Source organism: Oncorhynchus tshawytscha, linkage group LG08 (assembly GCF_018296145.1).
Source record: "Oncorhynchus tshawytscha isolate Ot180627B linkage group LG08, Otsh_v2.0, whole genome shotgun sequence".
In the NCBI taxonomy this organism is placed as follows: Eukaryota; Metazoa; Chordata; class Actinopteri; order Salmoniformes; family Salmonidae; genus Oncorhynchus; species Oncorhynchus tshawytscha.
Genome location: NC_056436.1, coordinates 67,386,913 through 67,411,934, shown reverse-complemented (window position 1 = coordinate 67,411,934; position 25,022 = coordinate 67,386,913). Strand labels below are relative to the sequence as shown.

The window sequence follows — 25,022 nt, the reverse complement described above, 5'->3', positions numbered from 1 at the left end:
AGTTAGAGAGAGTGACAGTATTCCATAGGGAGACATGTAGAGTTAGAGAGTGTGACAGTATTCCATAGGGAGACATGTAGAGTTAGAGAGAGTGACAGTATTCCATAGGGAGACATGTAGAGTTAGAGAGTGACAGTATTCCATAGGGAGACATGTAGAGTTAGAGAGTGACAGTATTCCATAGGGAGACATGTAGAGTTAGAGAGAGTGACAGTATTCCATAGGGAGACATGTAGAGTTAGAGAGAGTGACAGTATTCCATAGGGAGACATGTAGAGTTAGAGAGTGACAGTATTCCATAGGGAGACATGTAGAGTTAGAGAGAGTGACAGTATTCCATAGGGAGACATGTAGAGTTAGAGAGTGTGACAGTATTCCATAGGGAGACATGTAGAGTTAGAGAGAGTGACAGTATTCCATAGGGAGACATGTAGAGTGAGAGAGTGACAGTATTCCATAGGGAGACATGTAGAGTTAGAGAGTGACAGTATTCCATAGGAGACAGAGAGTGACAGTATTCCATAGGGAGACATGTAGAGTTAGAGAGAGTGACAGTATTCCATAGGGAGACATGTAGAGTTAGAGAGTGACAGTATTCCATAGGGAGACATGTAGAGTTAGAGAGAGTGACAGTATTCCATAGGGAGACATGTAGAGTTAGAGAGAGTGACAGTATTCCATAGGGAGACATGTAGAGTTAGAGAGAGTGACAGTATTCCATAGGGAGACATGTAGAGTTAGAGAGAGTGACAGTATTCCATAGGGAGACATGTAGAGTTAGAGAGAGTGACAGTATTCCATAGGGAGACATGTAGAGTTAGAGAGAGTGACAGTATTCCATAGGGAGACATGTAGAGTTAGAGAGAGTGACAGTATTCCATAGGGAGACATGTAGAGTTAGAGAGAGTGACAGTATTCCATAGGGAGACATGTAGAGTTAGAGAGAGTGACAGTATTCCATAGGGAGACATGTAGAGTGACAGTATTCCATAGGGAGACATGTAGAGTTAGAGAGAGTGACAGTATTCCATAGGGAGACATGTAGAGTTAGAGAGAGTGACAGTATTCCATAGGGAGACATGTAGAGTTAGAGAGAGTGACAGTATTCCATAGGGAGACATGTAGAGTTAGAGAGAGTGACAGTATTCCATAGGGAGACATGTAGAGTTAGAGAGAGTGACAGTATTCCATAGGGAGACATGTAGAGTTAGAGAGAGTGACAGTATTCCATAGGGAGACATGTAGAGTTAGAGAGAGTGACAGTATTCCATAGGGAGACATGTAGAGTTAGAGAGAGTGACAGTATTCCATAGGGAGACATGTAGAGTTAGAGAGAGTGACAGTATTCCATAGGGAGACATGTAGAGTTAGAGAGAGTGACAGTATTCCATAGGGAGACATGTAGAGTTAGAGAGAGTGACAGTATTCCATAGGGAGACATGTAGAGTTAGAGAGAGTGACAGTATTCCATAGGGAGACATGTAGAGTTAGAGAGAGTGACAGTATTCCATAGGGAGACATGTAGAGTTAGAGAGTGACAGTATTCCATATTGAGACATGTAGAGTTAGAGAGAGTGACAGTATTCCATATTGAGACATGTAGAGTTAGAGAGAGTGACAGTATTCCATAGGGAGACATGTAGAGTTAGAGAGAGTGACAGTATTCCATAGGGAGACATGTAGAGTTAGAGAGAGTGACAGTATTCCATAGGGAGACATGTAGAGTTAGAGAGAGTGACAGTATTCCATAGGGAGACATGTAGAGTTAGAGAGAGTGACAGTATTCCATAGGGAGACATGTAGAGTTAGAGAGAGTGACAGTATTCCATATTGAGACATGTAGAGTTAGAGAGTGACAGTATTCCATATTGAGACATGTAGAGTTAGAGAGAGTGACAGTATTCCATATTGAGACATGTAGAGTTAGAGAGAGTGACAGTATTCCATAGGGAGACATGTAGAGTTAGAGAGAGTGACAGTATTCCATATTGAGACATGTAGAGTTAGAGAGTGACAGTATTCCATAGGGAGACATGTAGAGTTAGAGAGAGTGACAGTATTCCATATTGAGACATGTAGAGTTAGAGAGAGTGACAGTATTCCATAGGGAGACATGTAGAGTTAGAGAGAGTGACAGTATTCCATATTGAGACATAGTTGAGACATGTAGAGTTAGAGAGTGTGACAGTATTCCATATTGAGACATGTAGAGTTAGAGAGTGTGACAGTATTCCATATTGAGACATGTAGAGTTAGAGAGAGTGACAGTATTCCATAGGGAGACATGTAGAGTTAGAGAGTGTGACAGTATTCCATAGGGAGACATGTAGAGTTAGAGAGTGTGACAGTATTCCATATTGAGACATGTAGAGTTAGAGAGTGACAGTATTCCATAGGGAGACATGTAGAGTTAGAGAGAGTGACAGTATTCCATATTGAGACATGTAGAGTTAGAGAGAGTGACAGTATTCCATAGGGAGACATGTAGAGTTAGAGAGTGACAGTGTTCCATAGGGAGACATGTAGAGTTAGAGAGTGTGACAGTATTCCATATTGAGACATGTAGAGTTAGAGAGTGTGACAGTATTCCATAGGGAGACATGTAGAGTTAGAGAGAGTGACAGTATTCCATAGGGAGACATGTAGAGTTAGAGAGTGTGACAGTATTCCATAGGGAGACATGTAGAGTTAGAGAGTGTGACAGTATTCCATATTGAGACATGTAGAGTTAGAGAGTGTGACAGTATTCCATATTGAGACATGTAGAGTTAGAGAGAGTGACAGTATTCCATAGGGAGACATGTAGAGTTAGAGAGTGTGACAGTATTCCATAGGGAGACATGTAGAGTTAGAGAGTGTGACAGTATTCCATATTGAGACATGTAGAGTTAGAGAGTGTGACAGTATTCCATAGGGAGACATGTAGAGTTAGAGAGAGTGACAGTATTCCATAGGGAGACATGTAGAGTTAGAGAGAGTGACAGTATTCCATATTGAGACATGTAGAGTTAGAGAGAGTGACAGTGTTCCATATTGAGACATGTAGAGTTAGAGAGAGTGACAGTATTCCATATTGAGACATGTAGAGTTAGAGAGTGACAGTATTCCATAGGGAGACATGTAGAGTTAGAGAGAGTGACAGTATTCCATAGGGAGACATGTAGAGTTAGAGAGTGTGACAGTATTCCATATTGAGACATGTAGAGTTAGAGAGTGTGACAGTATTCCATAGGGAGACATGTAGAGTTAGAGAGAGTAACATTATTCCATAGGGAGACATGTAGAGTTAGAGAGTGTGACAGTATTCCATAGGGAGACATGTAGAGTTAGAGAGTGTGACAGTATTCCATATTGAGACATGTAGAGTTAGAGAGTGTGACAGTATTCCATAGGGAGACATGTAGAGTTAGAGAGAGTGACAGTATTCCATAGGGAGACATGTAGAGTTAGAGAGTGTGACAGTATTCCATAGGGAGACATGTAGAGTTAGAGAGTGTGACAGTATTCCATATTGAGACATGTAGAGTTAGAGAGTGTGACAGTATTCCATATTGAGACATGTAGAGTTAGAGAGAGTGACAGTATTCCATAGGGAGACATGTAGAGTTAGAGAGTGTGACAGTATTCCATAGGGAGACATGTAGAGTTAGAGAGTGTGACAGTATTCCATATTGAGACATGTAGAGTTAGAGAGTGTGACAGTATTCCATAGGGAGACATGTAGAGTTAGAGAGAGTGACAGTATTCCATAGGGAGACATGTAGAGTTAGAGAGAGTGACAGTATTCCATATTGAGACATGTAGAGTTAGAGAGAGTGACAGTGTTCCATATTGAGACATGTAGAGTTAGAGAGAGTGACAGTATTCCATATTGAGACATGTAGAGTTAGAGAGTGACAGTATTCCATAGGGAGACATGTAGAGTTAGAGAGAGTGACAGTATTCCATAGGGAGACATGTAGAGTTAGAGAGTGTGACAGTATTCCATATTGAGACATGTAGAGTTAGAGAGTGTGACAGTATTCCATAGGGAGACATGTGGCTGACCAGAAGACCGCTTCGTTTCCCTCTTTTTCTGAGCGTTTTTTTGGGTAGCTGGTAATCCACGTTACACTGGTTGTAAGCCAGAACACAGGATCCGTAGAGAGAGTAACATTATTCCATAGGGAGACATGTAGAGTTAGAGAGTGTGACAGTATTCCATGGGAGACATGTAGAGTTAGAGAGTGTGACAGTATTCCATATTGAGACATGTAGAGTTAGAGAGTGTGACAGTATTCCATAGGGAGACATGTAGAGTTAGAGAGAGTGACAGTATTCCATAGGGAGACATGTAGAGTTAGAGAGTGTGACAGTATTCCATAGGGAGACATGTAGAGTTAGAGAGTGTGACAGTATTCCATATTGAGACATGTAGAGTTAGAGAGTGACAGTATTCCATAGGGAGACATGTAGAGTTAGAGAGAGTGACAGTATTCCATAGGGAGACATGTAGAGTCAGAGAGTGACAGTGTTCCATAGGGAGACATGTAGAGTTAGAGAGTGTGACAGTATTCCATATTGAGACATGTAGAGTTAGAGAGTGTGACAGTATTCCATAGGGAGACATGTAGAGTTAGAGAGAGTGACAGTATTCCATAGGGAGACATGTAGAGTTAGAGAGTGTGACAGTATTCCATAGGGAGACATGTAGAGTTAGAGAGTGTGACAGTATTCCATATTGAGACATGTAGAGTTAGAGAGTGTGACAGTATTCCATAGGGAGACATGTAGAGTTAGAGAGAGTGACAGTATTCCATAGGGAGACATGTAGAGTTAGAGAGTGTGACAGTATTCCATATTGAGACATGTAGAGTTAGAGAGAGTGACAGTATTCCATAGGGAGACATGTAGAGTTAGAGAGAGTGACAGTATTCCATAGGGAGACATGTAGAGTTAGAGAGAGTGACAGTATTCCATAGGGAGACATGTAGAGTTAGAGAGAGTGACAGTATTCCATAGGGAGACATGTAGAGTTAGAGAGAGTGACAGTATTCCATAGGGAGACATGTAGAGTTAGAGAGTGTGACAGTATTCCATAGGGAGACATGTAGAGTTAGAGAGAGTGACAGTATTCCATAGGGAGACATGTAGAGTTAGAGAGTGACAGTATTCCATAGGGAGACATGTAGAGTTAGAGAGAGTGACAGTATTCCATATTGAAACATGTAGATTTAGAGAGAGTGACAGTATTCCATATTGAAACATGTAGATTTAGAGAGAGTGACAGTATTCCATTTTGAGACATGTAGAGTTAGAGAGAGTGACAGTATTCCATATTGAGACATGTAGAGTTAGAGAGTGACAGTATTCCATATTGAAACATGTAGATTTAGAGAGAGTGACAGTATTCCATATTGAGACATGTAGAGTTAGAGAGAGTGACAGTATTCCATAGGGAGACATGTAGAGTTAGAGAGAGTGACAGTATTCCATATTGAGACATGTAGAGTTAGAGAGAGTGACAGTATTCCATAGGGAGACATGTATAGTTAGAGAGAGTGACAGTATTCCGTAGGGAGACATGTAGAGTTAGAGAGAGTGACAGCATTCAATGGTGACATGTAGAGTTGGAAATAGTGACATTATTTCAGCCTCAGATTTTAAGTAACTTTGACAATTAAAGTTTAGCCCAGACACGCATGCACACACACACACACGCACACACACACACACACACACACACACACACACACACACACACACACACACACACACACACACACACACACACACACACACACACACACACACACACACACACACACACAGGAATTGACAGCGCCGGGTAATATTATCCTCAAATCTCCATTCATTAACATGTTCAGCCCCCAAAAGATCTCACATCTGTTCTGTTGATATGATCTCTGATAATGAAATACTTCATTACCACACACTTCACACACATCAAACCCCAGTTTGCCATTACACTGCCCACCAAGACTTCCCAGCAGCTCAGAATAACAGTGACGTGAAGCAGTACCTCCACCACTATACCCTGGGGAATTCATCAGCAGTCACCCATTTCCCTTTCAATAGCACACCTGTTACAGCCATCTGTAAAATGAGAGTTGTCATTAGACAGCCTGGCCATAATTGAAGACATTGTGCAGCTGGAGGCAGAGCCACAGAGCCAGGCCTATATTTGGACAACCTCTGTGACTTGCTTTGATTAGCAAACTGGAAAACTGGAAATGACCTTATTGACACATTGAATTGCCTCATCATGCCACACTATCAATCTAAACCTGTTTTTGCCATGTCCTCTCTCTCTCTCTCTCTCTCTCTCTCTCTCTCTCTCTCTCGCCTCATCCTTATTCAGTCACTGGTTCAACACACATTTTGCCTAATAAATTTAAAAAAAGCATCTAATCAACAATGTCATTTTTTAAAATTAACTCTGCAACTTGTCCAACTATTTCCTTTTTTTTACAACTGCCAACAGTTTAAATCCAAAACATTGACAGCAGATACATATTGACAAAGCTGTTATAATCTGAAGTACTTAATAGGGCCACGAGATGTATTGTGATAGATTACATAAAATCCTTGAAAGATACCAACATTCTGGTAGTTTACTGGTAAACCTTCAACGTTTCCAGTAATATACTTTTTATTCTTTTGTCTTTTTTTTTCTTTTTATGTTTAAAAATGCAGATGTATTTACTTCCTTTGCATCAATGCAAACATGATCTTCCATTCATTCGACAGTCCATCCAGTTTTGAGTCAAAGCCAGAGGGTTGAACATGTTTAATATGTTCTGCTCAACATGAAAGCATGTTGTTAACAGACAGCTGTTAAACAACTTTTATTGCATGTTTTCGTGAAATGACAGCGTGATTTGATTCAACAGCCGTTAGCTGTTCTCAGTCAGTTATTTTTAGCTGAGCGGGCTCTGAGTGGTGTCCTCACCCAGAGTTGTATTAGTCATTAATGGCCCATGGCTCTGGTCTATATCAAATAGACTGAGAGGGGGGACGCCGCCACACCAGAGGCTCACCCGGTGGCTCTACATCAATGATTCTTTCATTCTCGTTCTCTAATTCTCTCCTCCTCTTGCTCGCTCTCTCTCTCTCTGATTCTTTCTCTCTCTCTGTCTCTCTCCCTCCCTCACTCACTCCCTCTTCTCTCTCTCTTTTCTCTCCTTCTCACCTCTTCTTATTTCATATATTTCGCTCCCTGAGTCTCTCTCTCTCTGTCCTTATGCCTTATCCTCAGTCTCATACAGTTATCACAAATATTTATTGCAAGGTGGCAATTTAAAGTGTTTACAGTGAATGCTTATACAGTACTGTTCCATTAGCTAAATATGGTGAATGTGTTGTCATGGGCAACAGGTCCTTCAAAAATGGTTGTTGTTTAGTACGTACTTCAGTACAGACTCTGACATGCCTATAAAATGGTATGTTTATGTTCATTTACCACTAGTCGACAGTTTGCTCTCTTCAGTGTGTTCTGAATGATTGAATATTGTTTTCACAGTATGCCTCTAACATACTGTCGCCATCGGATGAAAACCTTATCTCCAAAACAGAAACTTTTCAGGAAATTAGATTAAAAGGACACATTTTTCCATTAATGAACATACAATTCCAAAACTTCAAAAGCTACAGTATTTTGAGCAAACGTTTTTGGTCCTATAGTTATGAAATGTTCAGAGTACATTGAGGGGTTACTGCTTTCATATAGCCTACGTCTGTATTTTTGGCAAAAGTGGAGTTAGGAGGTTTTCATCCAACAGCGACGATACTTTCTACCACATGATACACCTATGATTCAAGTGAACAATGGCAATCATATTTAGATATATAGTCAATAAGATACTTCTCATTCCACTTCTCCCCCAGAAAAATCAAGACCAATTACTTCATAGTATCGCTGGCCTTTGCAGACCTGATGGTGTCGGTGCTGGTGATGCCGTTTGGTGCCATCGAGCTGATCCACCAGAACTGGATTTATGGAGAAACGTTCTGCCTGGTCCGAACATCTCTAGATGTTCTGTTGACAACAGCCTCCATATTACACCTGTGTTGCATAGCCTTGGACAGGTAAGCACCACTGCTGAACACCTGGCTTGGAAAGATACTTCCAGTCAACATTTAGTCAGTAGATATAGTATTTCATACTAACACTATCAACCTATCAACACATTTTAACATGCTATTTAATTAACTGATTTATGATGGCACTTCCTATAATTGACTTTACCAAGATGCCGAGGGCTACTGTATGAGACCAGCTTTATGATAACATAATACACCTGCTGGGCTCACATATGAACACCCAATGCATCAGCTCTCCCACCAGACCAGTGTGTTCTTGGTCTTGCCTTGCTGCAAAAGATGAAATTGTAGTTTTATTCAATGATGTGGTTGAGAGCAAAACTTGTGCAGAGTGTGTAAGTAGCACTAGTAACTGACTGGCTGCAGTGTGGAGAGACACAATGTGCCATAAATGAAATGATTTAGATGTCATTTCCTTTGTAGTGAAGACCCTCTTTAATTATCATCCTTATTGTCCACATTAAAATTATTAATGAGTCTGATGATGAAAGCGAATGGGAAATTAAGAGAGAATGCTTTTAAAGAATTACAGGAATAATATGCATTAATATATTAATCAATGCATTAATGTGTGTTGTAAAAAGCTGCTGGGAAAATCCTGGTTTTGCGTAAAATGGTGGATAACATGTCAGCGTAATAGCTGCATGGTCAATCTGACGTCTGCATTGACCGTGCAGCATTTACAGTGATACGGCCTTTGTAGAAGTCAGGGCATTCATACTCATTGTGCTTCAAGGAGCAGTGCAGACCTGTTGAGCAGAGCTGTTGTGAAGGAAGTTGTCAAGGAATTTGTCAAGGAAGTGAATTTGTGTTAATACAGGACATCCCGCCCCCACCTACTTTCAACCAATCATGTCAATGCGAAGCTATACAGAGCCCTCCACATTGTTACAACATTTGTGTAGACGCGGCGATGTGGTACAGAGCTTAATTTGGCCTCTGCATGCCTCCGGAGGCTCCACAATTGATCACACCCTCCATATGGAGCCTCTGACCACACCTCCGAATCAAGCATAAAAGGGCTTTTCAGGATTCTAACCATACACAACTATAGGATGCATGACTTCCACTGCATTGCAGAGTAGCTAGTTCGTTCAAAGTGCTTTCCATGCTGAGCTAAGTATTGGTGAATTCTATCAACAGAGGGGGCCGGTTTACGGCAGCTGAGCTCTGAGTGCAGCGATAGATAGGATTGCGTCACTCCGTCCCCTGCAGTTATTATTATGAAAGCAATGTTACAATAATAATGGTTCTTACCGGGGTCATAGGGCCAGACAGTAGGACGGAGAGAGAAGAGAGAAAGAAAAAGAGAGGGAGAGAGAAAAGGAGAGGATTTAGCCTTTTCCTCTGTCTCTCTCTCTCTCTCTCTCTCTCTTATTTTTTTCTCTCTCTCCACCTCTCCTCTTAGCCCAGAGAAGAGAAGTGTTTTAAGTTTAAACCACTGACAGCTCTTCAATTAAATGGTAGTTTAAACCACTGACAGCTCTTCATTAATGTTAGTGGAGGATGAAATTTTGCCGTCCCACATATTTTTGGGAGAGCCACACCATACCCTAGAGACGACACCATTCCCTAGAGATATGAGTGTATATGAAATATAATTGTGTTTAAGGTGAAAATTGGATTTTTATTATTTACGAATGAATGGTGAGATGTTCCATTTATTCATTGTTTTGTTCCTCAATGCTCAGTGAAGGGAAGTACGTTTTCCACCAGTGTGTGGATTAATAGTTGCGTGCGTCAGGCACTAGAAGTTCCAGTAAGCTACGACCGCTAGCAGACAGTTATTACAATCATGAATCTTGCAGGAGGCTCATTTTTGGCTATTTCACAACCCATTTACCATTCCAAGTGTTTACAATGAGGAAGAAACATGCAACAAAAATGGTCTCTCGCCTGCCAGTCCTTTGGGCAGTCACTTAGTGCATAAAACAATTTTAGCTATGTCAATGGTGTAAAACATGGACTGCCCTGAATCCAAGTGGCTCTGTCATCTCATATTTCCAATCTGCCCCTCAAACTTTAAATGTTCAAATTCTATTCGTCGGTGTTGGAGAAAGTGTGGTGTGTTTACTGTAGGTTGGAGTCATTGTGTTGTTCTCCAAACTGTCTTCTTGTCCTTCTTGTTGTGTTTTTTTGAATAGGAATTTCAATGAGCCACCAAATGATTTTGGGTCTTGTAGATGAATGTTATCAGTTCACACATCCCTGCTCTCTGTCCTTCCCTGTATAGTATTAGTCTCGTGTTTTTGCACATGCTCAGACAGCCATACTCTTTCTAGAACAGTGGCGATCGTGCATGAAGATGGCAAAATTCAGATATGATGTCATTGTTTTACCGCTATCCACTGACGGAGTGCAACATGCTTCAATGTGCCAGTAAATCAGCACAAGCTACTTTTACATTTTTTCAAATTGCCAGCTTCTTGGAGCTAGCACCTTTTTATCTATGAGTGTAAAAAGGCTGATGTGCGTTCTTAATGGAGATGTCTTCCAGTAAATCCTGTATCTCTGTACAGATAAATGGAAAGGCAGTACTGGTTTGCTAAGAGTGGTGTATTTAAAAAGGGAAAGAATACGCAGTGACCCTGAATGGACAATCTGTTTTTCATAGAACAGGGTTGAAATAAAGTGTTCGTAGTTAACCTTTTGGTCTCTGCTCTTACAGCACAGATGTCTGCTTTTCCTTTGCCATCAGGTTAACATCTCCATAATGTACATTTGTGCAGTGCCAGCAGAACTTGGAATGGAGTTTTACACAAGTTCCTATAATGCCCCCCCACTGGGCACAGACGTCAGTTCAACGTCTAGTTTTGATTTACATTTGGATGAGTTGTGAATTCCATGTAAAATGTCAATTCAATGTAAATTCAACAAATCATTTCACCATGTCATTGGATTTAGGTTAAAAGTTGGATGAAAGAAATACTAAATGCCTTTACGTTGATTACTTTTTGCAAATCCAGTCAGTTAATTCAACATCATCACATAGATTTGGGGGGTTGAAATGATGTCTAAATAATGTTGATTCAACCAGTTTTTCAACCAGCAGGCCTTTTCCAGCGTAAGACCAGAAGGAACATTTCAAATGAACGATGGATTGTTAAAACACTTAAATCCGATTTACTAACAGCAGAATTCTGGATCACATGGAATTGAAGTTGAAGTACCTGGTTTGTTGATCCATCTGTTTTCCATTGAGGCTCTGTTGTAAGTCGTTTAAGTAGATATTGGTGGCCAAAGTTAGCTTAATAAGCCAGGTGAACAGATGTAGAAGGTTGGCCTGGTGTCAACAAACCACACGGCTGCTGTGCTTCTGGCCCTCTGACAGACAGCCTCGGTTTTGGCTAGGTGAAACAAGAAGTGGCGCAGTGCACGGACACAACCATGCTCCATCTAACCTAGACTCACAAACATGTTATTAATGAAGTCATGCTGTTTCAGAGCCATAATACACTCATTACTCAAGCAATACAGGGCAGGCTCACAAGATATCCTCGTCTTCTGAAAACCTGAGTACAAAACTGATGGAAGATGCCTCTCTGAACTTGGTAAACTGGCCTGGCACTATTTTCTTTCTAATGTGTCAGCTTTGTGCAGCAGTCCGACCGATCAGGTGCTCTCCTTATTTATTGATGTTGTTAACAGTTGGTGGCTCCAGTTCAGTTGACCTGCAATGAAATATGAAATGCCCTCACTAACATCTCTCTGAGTCATGAAGGGTGACAGAGAGAGTAAGCATAGTAGTGCCCTGAAGACATGGTGGGCTGTGGTGCTGTAGCATAGTGATACCGACTGCAATGGGCTGCAGTGGGCTGTGGTACAGTGATACAGGGTGTCATTGGGGTGTGGTACAGTGATACAGGGTGCAATGGGGTATGGTACAGTGATACAGGGTACAATGGGCTGTGGTACAGTGATACAGACTGCAATGGACTGTGGTACAGTGATACAGACTGCAATGGGCTGTGGTACAGTGATACAGACTGCAATGGGCTGTGGTACAGTGATACAGACTGCAATGGACTGTGGTACAGTGATACAGACTGCAATGGGCTGTGGTACAGTGATACAGGGTGCAATGGGCTGTGGTACAGTGATACAGGATGCAATGGGCTGCAATGGGCTGCAATGGGCTGCAATAGGCTGTGGTACAGTAATACAGGCTGCAATGGGCTACAGTAGGCTGCCCCAGTCTTGCCATGAGAAATCACGGTGTGATGAACCCATTCCAGGAATGTAACACCGAGGCCAGGGGAAAGCGACTACATTGGGGATGTCCGTTCTGGAAGAGAGGGAAAGTAGTCTTCTCCCTTTAACAACGACCATAGAAGTTGGCAAGACAGAACAGATCTGAGACCAGGCTATGCAGAGAGGGAGAGGTTTACCACTTTATATCCATTGTGTATCAAAGCTGACATGACAACCTGGGGACCAATGCCCACCACCGGGCAGCCATCGCCGTGATCCTGTTGACTATTCATGTGATGTTTCATCTAATCCCCATCCATTGTGGAGGATTGCCTGTGTCATTTTACACAGTGAAATGGTGTCGGCGTACGCAAGAAATGATCGATATCAAGGTTTTTTTGTTTAGTGGAATAGGAATTAATTGAACTGTCAAACGTCAACGATCAGTTAAATACCACTCAGAAAGCAATCCCGTCGACAATGAGAGCTTCGACCTGGTTGCTGTGTGTTCACGTTGCCATAGTAACCTGAAGTCCCTGAAAGAGGAAGAGCAAGTCAAGTGAGGCCTCTGGGACATTAACCTCTCAAGCTCCACGGACAGAGGGTTCAGCCAAGTCAAGTAGCAGTTTGTGACTGACGCCATTTCAGGGATTTTTTTGCCCGTTGTAAATAATTTAATGATCATGAAAAGTACACTCTAATATCACTTTCCCAGAAAAGAGGTAGAGATGTTTGATGTTGAAAATGTCCAAGATTAAGCAAATCTCTCAGCTACGCTCTGAACATGATAAGCACAGCTTTAAAAAGATCTCAGATAGCAACATCAAACCCTTTGAGATCACAAATATACCTTTTATCTGTGTTTCTCACAAGGATCATGTGGTTTTAACAAGGTGTCAATTTCAGGTGCAAGATACACTTGTTGACCCGGATTTTGTCCACTGAATGAAAAGCTTGCATTAAATATAATCATATCTATTTCCGATATGGAATCTTCCTTAGAAGTGTATCCTCTTCTTCTCTAGGTACTATGCCATCTGCTGCCAGCCGCTGGTCTACAGGAAGAAGATGACATCACTGAGAGTGGCTCTAATGTTAGGAGGATGCTGGGTAATCCCCACCTTTATATCCTTTCTACCCATTATGCAAGGATGGAACAGTATTGGAATAGACCATTTGGTGAGTTAAAACTGTTTTCTGTTTTGATGTGTGTATACACTGCGAATATTTGACAAACCATGTGCAGTAAAACAAGATCCAATGAAACATGTTGTTTTGACTACCTATGTTGTAACTAATTCCATATGATGTCAAGGACACCTTCACACAACCAAAAGGGTTTTAGTGAAGATCTGTTCCATGCGCTATAGGGCACATGCTACCTGTTTCAGAGGATCACCTCCCAGCAGACTGAGATTGAATCTGTGTCTAGGATATGATACTGAAGCAGTAAAGCCCACCTCCCACTGCTGCTCATTGAAAACAATGGTTGAAACAGTAAAGCCCACCTCCCACTGCTGCTCATTGAAAACAATGGTTGAAACAGTAAAGCCCACCTCCCACTGCTGCTCATTGAAAACAATGGTTGAAACAGTAAAGCCCACCTCCCACTGCTGCTCATTGAAAACAATGGTTGAAACAGTAAAGCCCACCTCCCACTGCTGCTCATTGAAAACAATGGTTGAAGCAGTAAAACCCACCTCCCACTGCTGCTCATTGAAAACAATGGTTGAAACAGTAAAGCCCACCTCCCACTGCTGCTCATTGAAAACAATGGTTGAAACAGTAAAACCCACCTCCTACAGCTGCTCAGTGAAAACAATGGTTGAAGCAGTAAAGCCCACCTCCCACTGCTGCTCATATGAAAACAATGGTTGAAGCAGTAAAACCCACCTCCTACAGCTGCTCAGTGAAAACAATGGTTGAAGCAGTAAAGCCCACCTCCCACTGCTGCTCATTGAAAACAATGGTTGAAACAGTAAAGCCTACCTCCCACTGCTGCTCATTGAAAACAATGGTTGAAACAGTAAAAGCCCACCTCCCACTGCTGCTCATTGAAAACAATGGTTGAAACAGTAAAGCCCACCTCCCACTGCTGCTCATTGAAAACAATGGTTGAAGCAGTAAAACCCACCTCCCACTGCTGCTCATTGAAAACAATGGTTGAAGCAGTAAAGCCCACCTCCCACTGCTGCTCATATGAAAACAATGGTTGAAGCAGTAAAGCCCACCTCCCACTGCTGCTCATTGAAAACAATGGTTGAAACAGTAAAGCCCACCTCCCCACTGCTGCTCATTGAAAACAATGGTTGAAAAGTAAAAGCCCACCTCCCACTGCTGCAGTGAAGCAGTCCGCAAACCACCTCCCACTGCTGCTCATATGAAAACAATGGTTGAAGCAGTAAAGCCCACCTCCCACTGCTGCTCATATGAAAACAATGGTTGAAGCAGTGAAAAAAGCCCACCTCCCACTGCTGCTCATGAAAACAATGAAAACAATGGTTGAAACAAGTAAAGCCCACCTCCCACTGCTGCTCAATGGTTGAAAACAATGGTTGAAGCAGTAAAGCCCACCTCCCACTGCTGCTGAAAACAATGGTTGAAACAAAACAATCCCACTGCTGCTCATTGAAACAATGGTTGTAAAGCCCACCCCACTGCTGCTCCACTGCTGCTCATTGAAAACAATGGTTGAAACAGTAAAGCCCACCTCCCACTGCTGCTCATTGAAAACAATGGTTGAAACAATAAAGCCCACCTCCCACTGCTGCTCATTGAAAACAATGGTTGAAGCAGTAAAACCCACCTCCCACTGCTGCTCATTGATGAAAACAATGGTTGAAGCAGTAAAGCCCACCTCCCACTGCTGCTCATATGAAAACAATGGTTGAAGCAGTAAAGCCCACCTCCCACTGCTGCTCATTGAAAACAATGGTTGAAACAGTAAAAGCCCACCTCCCACTGCTGCTCATTGAAAACAATGGTTGAAACAGTAAAGCCCACCTCCCACTGCTGCTCATTGAAAACAATGGTTGAAGCAGTAAAACCCACCTCCCACTGCTGCTCATATGAAAACAATGGTTGAAGCAGTAAAGCCCACCTCCCACTGCTGCTCATATGAAAACAATGGTTGAAGCAGTAAAGCCCACCTCCCACTGCTGCTCATATGAAAACAATGGTTGAAACAGTAAAGCCCACCTCCCACTGCTGCTCATTGAAAACAATGGTTGAAGCAGTAAAGCCCACATCCCACTGCTGCTCATATGAAAACAATGGTTGAAGCAGTAAAGCCCACCTCCCACTGCTGCTCATATGAAAACAATGGTTGAAACAGTAAAGCCCACCTCCCACTGCTGCTCATATGAAAACAATGGTTGAAGCAGTAAAGCCCACCTCCCACTGCTGCTCATATGAAAACAATGGTTGAAACAGTAAAGCCCACCTCCCACTGCTGCTCATATGAAAACAATGGTTGAAGCAGTAAAGCCCACCTCCCACTGCTGCTCTTATGAAAACAATGGTTGAAGCAGTAAAGCCCACCTCCCACTGCTGCTCTTATGAAAACAATGGTTGAAGCAGTAAAGCCCACCTCCCACTGCTGCTCATATGAAAACAATGGTTGAAGCAGTAAAGCCCACCTCCCACTGCTGCTCATATGAAAACAATGGTTGAAGCAGTAAAGCCCACCTCCTGCTACTGCTCATATGAAAACAATGTCTGGAAGTGAAAGCTCAATGAAAGGCATTGGAGGACTGATACTGTGTGATGATTATGCTCAAATGAAACAACAGGGAGTCTGAATCGAAATGTCAGACCCAATTCTAATGTACCAACCCAAAACAAATGGACAGGGGGAGAGGGTGATGTAATGAAAAGTATTGGTCGAGATGGGGTAACCCTGTCTATGTCTATCATAATCATGAACTAGGGAATGGGATGAATATATTTAAAAACAGAAGAACACAGACCCTGAAAAACTGGTTTTGTTAGATTTGTTTAAATGGAGGACATCTCTTTCTAATAATACTGTTCAGGTATGAACTGTGATTTGACTCCAGAAGGTAGGAGGTTATGTCATAAAGTTTAGTTTAATAATCATATTATTTGGTCCGTTGTTGAGTATTTACATCAGGGATTGGCAACCTACCCCCTTTTGAAGGCCCTCGGATCACCCCCCCCAAAAAATAATTACTCGCCTCACCTACTGTAACATCTGCTAAAGATTGTGCGACCAATAAACTTTGATTCAAATTTTTGAATACAGCACGTCTCTGATCTTGTCAATATCAAAGGATTTTATTTCATCATAATAGTACATTACAGTATATATCGTACTTTATATGTTGCTACTATTTATGTAGTTCTCAAAATATGTAGTAGATAAACCAATATGCATCTAAAATTTGTTGGCTTTAAATGACGAGCAGATTATAAAGGCTTTATATAGCGTTCAGACAGAACATACATGTGTTACAAATGATCTGTAACCATATGACATGCTTTATATAGCGTTCAGACAGAACATACATGTGTTACAAATGATCTGTAACCATATGACATGCTTTATATAGCGTTCAGACAGAACATACATGTGTTACAAATGATCTGTAACCATATGACATGCTTTATATAGCGTTCAGACAGAACATAAATGTGTTACAAATGATCTGTAACCATATGACATGCTTTATATAGCGTTCAGACAGAACATACATGTGTTACAAATGATCTGTAACCATATGACATGCTTTATATAGCGTTCAGACAGAACATACATGTGTTACAAATGATCTGTAACCATATGACATGCTTTATATAGCGTTCAGACAGAACATACATGTGTAACCATATGACATGCTTTATATAGCGTTCAGACAGAACATACATGTTACAAATGATCTGAACATACATGCTTTATATGTTACATGTGTTACATCTGTAACCATATGATCTGTCAGACAGAACCATAAATGATCTCAGACAGTAACCATATGACATGCTTTATAAAGGGTAGATTTTCCATATTCACAACAATACTTAAACCACATCAGGGGGCGACTTTTGAAGTCTGTTTAGTGTAGTTGCCGTTTAATTCAGTGCACATGCCCTCAATGTTGTTTGATTAGAGGTTTTTCTGTAGCACAGTAAGAGGACATGTGGTGATTGTGTATTCCCTATACAATGATTTGAATTTGATATAGACTTGGTCTTTTACCAAATATGGCTATCTTCTGTATACTGTAAAATACATTTTGATATCTTTAGTGTTAGAGAAAATGTGCATGTTTTATAAAGGTCTCTCTTGATCAAAGCGTCTGCCCCCATCGCTGTGAACGTCTCAAGGAGCTTTAGCTTGGCTTCCTCATCTCATATTAATCTTGTCCATCTATGACAAACAGATAGTGTTTCGATTATATATATATTTTTAATTGCTATAAATCAATCTCTGAATGTACAATAGGGATGAAACGATTGTCCCCTGATGCACTACGATGTAAGTATTGCAGCCATGCGCTGTCACGTTCCTCTCCTTGTTCGGGCGGTGTTCGGCGGTCGACGTCACAGGTCTTCTAGCACTCGCCAATCCATTTTTCATTTTATATTTGTTTTGTCTTGTTTTCCCACACACCTGGTTTTCATTCCCTCGTTACGTGTTGTGTATTTAACCCTCTGTTCCCCCCATGTCTTTGTGTGGTATTGTTTGTTGTAAGTGCTTGTGCACATTTATGGTCTGGTGCACGTCGGGTTTTGTACCCGTTCTTTATTATTCTGGATGCCGGTGGTTATATATATGTATAGTAAACTGCTCCGGTTATTACCCAGTTCTGCTCTCCTGCGTCTGACTTCGCTGCCACCAGATACACACCGCTTACATGCGCTTTGTTAGTGGTTGTGATGTAGGGTTGAGGCAGGAGGTGATGGACAGTGGGAGCAGATTAAATGGTAGGAGGGACATTCCAGCTTCAAGTGGTTTCAGATTTCAAATCCTACGTCACACAGGCAAAACGTTTGCATATTTCGATCTACGGTGTCCACAGATCGATTTATAAGCAAAATAGTTGGTTGGAACCAGTACCAGAACCACGCAGATCCCCTAAACAGGGGACTTTACATCTAAGAGATTGTTAACAAAAGAGAAGAGAATCATATCAAAGTAATGCGAGCGTTGCATTGTAAAAGGCAGATACTTAATATGAACATGTATTGCAATGTGAAATATGTATTTCCAGATGAAACACTGATTAATCTTGGTGAAGAAGTGATTTTATATGATTTTGTGTTGTACTTTTACGCTGCTGCTACTCTGTTTATTATCTATGCATAGTCACTTTACCCCTACCTAAACATACATATTACCTCAATTACTTCGACCAACCGTACCCCTGCACATTGACTCGGTACTGTAACCCCGTGTATATAGCCTTAGTTATTGTTATTTTATTGTGCAACTCATTTTAAAATTGTTATTTAGTAAATATTTGTTATACTCTTATTTTTCTTAAAACTGCATTGTTGATTAAGGCCTTGTAAGTAAGCATTTCACTGTCTGTTCTACACCTGTTGTATTTGGCGCATGTGACGAATACAGTTTGATTTGATGTGCTTAGAGTTTTCACAACTGCCCCTTGGATGATCGGCAGGGTAGCCTAGTGGTTAGAGCGTTGGACTAGTAACCGTAAGGTTGCAAGTTCGAATCCCCGAGCTGACAAGGTACAAATCTGTCGTTCTGCGCCTGAACAGGCAGTTAACCCACTGTTCCTAGGCTGTCATTGAAAATAAGAATTTGTTCTTAACTGACTTGCCTGGTAAAATAAAATTAATCTGTTTTGAGTTGTGCACTAAGAGTTGTGAAAATGTACCACATAGTTGTGAACATGTACCACATGGTTGTTAACATGTACCACATAAGTGTGAACATGTACTACATAGTTGTGAACATGTACAATGCAGTTGTGAACATGTACCACACAGTTGTAAGCATGTACCACATAGTTGTGAACATGTACCATGCCGTTGTGAACATGCCCCGCATAGTTGTGAACATGTAGCACATGGTTGTGAACATGTACCACATAATTGTGAACATGTACCACATGGTTGTTAACATGTACCACATAAGTGTGAACATGTACTACATAGTTGTGAACATGTACAATGCAGTTGTGAACATGTACCACACAGTTGTAAGCATGTACCACATAGTTGTGAACATGTACCATGCCGCTGTGAACATGCCCCGCATAGTTGTGAACACGTAGCACATGGTTGTGAACATGTACCACATAATTGTGAACATGTACCACATAGTTGTGAACATATGGTTGTGAACATGTACCACACAGTTGTAAGCATGTACCACACAGTTGTAAACATGTACCACATAGTTGTGAACATGTACCACACAGTTGTGAACATGCCCCGCATAGTTGTGAACATATGGTTGTGAACATGCACCATACAGTTGTGAACATGTACCACACAGTTGTAAGCATGTACCACACAGTTGTAAACATGTACCACATAGTTGTGAACATGTACCACACAGTTGTGAACATTGCACCAAAGTGATAAAAAAAACTGTAGCATGCAATAATGTAGCCTAAATCAAGTGTATTGATTTGCTCTTGACTCAAGTAGTAGTCTTAAATGCTCTATTCACCCTCGAGCTGAGGGCGTGTCCTGTTTTATCTGTCTTCACGTAACTTAGCCTAATTCAATATAATCAATCAATCGTTCATTCATGTCATACGAGTCATTCATGCCTTTGAAAGAGGGACTCAGCTAAATGACGTTGCCACGAGCAGCACCGCAGATATTGAGATGAGTGAGATACAAGACTTCGCTCTCACACAGTCACACACAGTATCTGCGCATGTGCACGAGCCAGGGAACCAAAACAGCAGAGGAGTTGAGCCTCACGCTTCAACGCTCTTAGTTGTTGTGAAAATTGACCCACTATGATGTTTACTTTCTGCATCTACGTCATATCGCTGAGTATTCCTTCAAATACAAACAAGCATTTTATTTTGAAATGAAATAACAAAGGGAGCCTTGAATAATTAAACAATAAATAAAGAATTAGCTTTTCTGCCAAACACCTATTTGAATAATCATTCAAAAGCCTGGTGATTTGAATACATGTTTGATTAGTAAAACATTTGGATCAGTTATGGGTCTACTTTTGATAGTTTACAAGATCTAGCAGGGCACATTAGCAGGGCAGTCATACGCTGTGCGTACTGTATATATGCAGTGCATATACCTATCAATCGTAGACTAGTGTAATTTATTTTCTCCAGAGTAGAGACAGGTATGACCTGAGGTGGCCAGAGATTCTGGCAGGGTGCCGGTGGAGGACAGTGATTAATGATCTGTTTCAAAGCCCTCATCTTCCCCACTCTGGACCTAGTCGCTACTTTCAGGAAATAGCATTGATGGAAGTTTGGTTTTGCACCATTCATCATTGCTCTCCTAGATACGTTTAAGGGTTTAGAAAATCTACTTGATGAACAGGAGCCTACAGGGCTCCATTGTAAATGGTAGAAAACCCTGACAAGCTCAGTCCTCTTACCATAGACATAACTAATTGACAACATTTTTCACTGAACTGTATTGATCTGATTCATATAAACTTGCCATGTCATATACTTATTCTCTGAATGATTACTGTTCTGTTCTGTTTCATGAACTGACACATTAACCATGTGTTTTTTCTTCTTCTGTGATGTGTCTGTGTGTGTGTGTGTGTGTGTGTGTGTGTGTCTGTGTGTCTCTGTGGTGGTGGTGGTGGTGGTGGTGGTGTTACCACATCTCAACCCCTTGGTAGATAGAGGAGCGGAAGTTCAGCGGTGACGCAGTCAACGCGACGGCGTGTGTCTTCATGGTCAACAAGCCCTACGCTCTGACGTGTTCCGTGGTGGCCTTCTACATCCCACTGGGGTTGATGGTGCTGGCCTACCAGCGCATCTATGTGACTGCACGGGAGCACGCACGCCAAATCAGTATGCTGCAACGGGCGGGGGCCGCCTCGGCAGACAGCGCCGACCACCAGCGCAACCACCGCATGCGTACAGAGACCAAGGCGGCCAAGACTCTGTGCATCATCATGGGCTGTTTCTGCCTGTGCTGGGCCCCTTTTTTTATCACCAACGTGGTGGACCCCTTTATAAACTACACAGTGCCAGGCCAGCTGTGGGCAGCATGCCTGTGGCTGGGCTACATTAACTCCATGCTTAATCCCATTCTCTATGCCTTCCTGAACAAGTCCTTCCGCCGTGCCTTCCTCATCATCCTCTGCTGTGGGAGAAAGCGTTACAGCGCCAGGCGGCCATCCATACTGGGGCCGGGGCCCCCCTGCTCGGCCACACAGATCAACGGCTCCACCCATGTGCTCAAGTAAGTGTCTACTTCCTCCTCACCTACCTGAGAGCCCTTCACTAACTCTCTACAGCCCACAGATACTCTTCAGATGGTGTTGGCGGCAGCTTGAGATTTTATTATTAATATATTGAATGGGTTCTTAGGCAGGGGAGACATGGATCAAGTCCATGTGGATGAACTGTAGCCTACATGACCACCATGTAGCTGCCTTAACAATCCCACCATGTTCCTGGATCTGAGGACTGATGAGACATATTAGTTTACACAGATGACCATCTACAAAAGACTGTTTGCTTTGCTGTGAGACTTGGTGAGCTAGAGACTTGCAGTAGTACATCAAGCAGCCGGCTTATTACATTTCAGCCACCCACCCAACTGTCCAATTTTAGAATTCTCAGACTATAATGGAATAAAAACTGTATTGCTCTGTCCACTCAATGCATAATTAATTTAACCCCTTGGCTGTTCTAGAGGTTAGACCTGATGTATGTTACATGGCTATAATAGGGTCACTACAGGTTAGACCTGATGTATGTTACATGGCTATTATAGGGTCACTAGAGGTTAGACCTGATGTATGTTACATGGCTATTATAGGGTCACTAGAGATTAGACCTGATGTATGTTACATGGCTATTATAGGGTCACTAGAGCTTAGACCTGATGTATGTTACATGGCTATTATAGGGTCACTAGAGGTTAGACCTGATGTATGTTACATGGCTATTATAGGGTCACTAGAGGTTAGACCTGATGTATGTTACATGGCTATTATAGGGTCACTAGAGATTAGACCTGATGTATGTTACATGGCTATTATAGGGTCACTAGAAATTAGACCTGATGTATGTTACATGGCTATTATAGGGTCACTAGAGATGGTTAGATAGGGTCCTGATGTATGTTACATGGCTATTATCTGATGGTCACTAGAGATTAGACCTGATGTATGTTACATGGCTATTATAGGGTCACTAGAGATTAGACCTGATGTATGTTACATGGCTATTATAGGGTCACTAGAGGTTAGACCTGATGTATGTTACATGGCTATTATAGGGTCACTAGAGATTAGACCTGATGTATGTTACATGGCTATTATAGGGTCACTAGAGATTAGACCTGATGTATGTTACATGGCTATTATAGGGTCACTAGACATTGGACCTGATGTACAGTACCAGTCAAAAAGTTTGGACACACCTACTCATTCAAAGGTTTATCTTTATTTGTATAATTTTCTACATTGTTGAATAATAGTGAAGACATCACAACTATAAAATAACACATATGGAATCAGGTAGTAACAACTATAAAAAAATATGGAATCAGGTAGTAACAATATATATATATATATATATATATATATATATATATATATATATATATATATATAATAAATATATAAATAAATAAATATAATATATAAATATATTTATATTATATTTGAGGTTCTTCAAAGTAGCCACCCTTTGCCTTGATGACAGTTTTAGCACACTCTTGGCATTCTCTCAACCAGCTTCAACTGGAATGCTTTTCCAACATTCTTGAAGGAGTTCCCACATATGCTGAGCACTTGTTGGCTGCTTTTCTTTCACTTTTCTTTTACTCTGCGGTTCAACTCATCCCAAACCATCTCAATTGGGTTGGGTTGAGGTCGGGTGATTGTTGAGGCCAGGTCATCTGATGCAGCACTCCATCATTCTCCTTCTTTGTCAAATAGCCGTTACACAACCTGGGAGGTATTTTGTCCCATTGTCCTGTTGAAAAACAAATGATAGTCCCACTAAGCGCAAACCAGATGGGATGTAAGTATCACCACCAAGCACCCCCACACCATCACACCTCCTCTTCCATGCTTCACTGTGGGAACAACACATGCAGAGGTCATACATACACCTACTCTGAGTCTCACAAAGAAAACAGCAGAGGAGACACAACAAAGACACAGCGGTTGGAACCAAAAATCTCAAATTTGGACTCATCAGACCAAAAGACAGATTTCCACCGGTTTAATGTCCATTGCTCGTGTTTCTTTTTCTTATCGGTGTCCTTTAGTAGTGGTTTCTTTGCAGCAATTCGACCATGAAGGCCTGATTCATGCAGTCTCCTCTGAACAGTTGATGTTGAGATGTGTCTGTTATTGAACTCTGTGAAACATTTATTTGGGCTGCAATTTCTGAGGCTGGTAACTTTAATGAACTTGTCCTTTGCAGCAGAAGTAACTCTGGTTCTTCCTTTCCTGTGGTGGTCCCCATGAAAGCCAGTTTCTTCACAGCGCTTGATGGTTTTTGCAACTGCACTTGAGGAAACTTTCAAAGTTCTGGAACTTCAAACTGGCTTCTGTATACCACCCCTACCTTGTCACAACACAACTGATTGGCTCAAATGCATTAAGAAGGAAAAACATTCCACAAATTCTATAAAGAGGGGGGTATTAGCCAATACAAACGCACTGAATAACAGATTCCCTACATGGAACAACAGATAAGGTTCTGTATTTATTTTCTTAGTCAACCTTGTGTTCTGTTTTGTTGTGTTCTTGAATGTAGCCCTGTCTCTGTGTGTTCTTGAACATAGCACTGTCTTTATTTTTTTCATTGATTTCACCTGTGTTAGTTACTCACCTGGTCTCATCAGCTCCTTATTTAGTTCAGTTCATTCTGTTTGTGCCTTTGTGAGGTATTTTGACTCTACATTTTGACTCTACTAAGCCCTTTCCTAGCTCGTTTGTCAGAACCAGTTATAGCCTTCAGACCTAGTTTTGATTCACCTGCCTGTTTGCCTACCTGTGTATGACCATTGCCTGCCTATGACTACGATTCCTGCCTTCTGTGAAGGCAAAATAAACAGCTGCCTATCCCTTCTCCTCCGATGCCAGGTATCGTAACCCATAGCCCTCCTTCATTTATATTCATGCCTGGAAAATATGATGGTTCACCTGGGAAATGTCAGGGATTGTCAGGGATTTCTGATGCAATGCAGCAAATACATTGAGCACAACCCCACTAACTTCGCCGCCGACAAGAGCAGGGTGGATTTTGTTGCGTCTCAACTCACAGGCAAAGCCCTGGATTGGGCCACCGCCATTTGGACTGCCAACAGCACAGAACTCGGATATGTCACCCATTTCCACACCCTCTTCAAAGAGGTATTCGATCACTCTCCTTCCTCTTAGAACTATAACAAGGATGCAATTCAGCTGCCCGAAGAGCTCTACCACACAGGAACGCGACACCTTCTCTTTCCGTGATCCCTTCCTAGTCTTTCAGAGCCCATGTAGTTGGGCCATGCACCTCTCCCATGTATCGAACGTCAAAGGCGGATCCAAGAAGGGCTCTGCCTAT

General features: G+C 41.7%; 1 protein-coding gene across 2 annotated transcripts in view; it reads left to right on the top strand.

Annotated features, from left to right (window-relative positions):
* Positions 1-25,022, top strand: part of htr4 (5-hydroxytryptamine receptor 4) — a 124,757-nt gene that overhangs the window by 66,927 nt on the left and 32,808 nt on the right. For both annotated transcript variants that reach the window (XM_024429013.2, XM_024429014.2), the window contains 3 exons: positions 7,888-8,088; positions 13,320-13,473; positions 21,122-21,690. In XM_024429013.2, the coding sequence (XP_024284781.1) occupies positions 7,888-8,088; positions 13,320-13,473; positions 21,122-21,690 (924 nt within the window). The remainder of the gene's footprint in view (positions 1-7,887; positions 8,089-13,319; positions 13,474-21,121; positions 21,691-25,022) is intronic.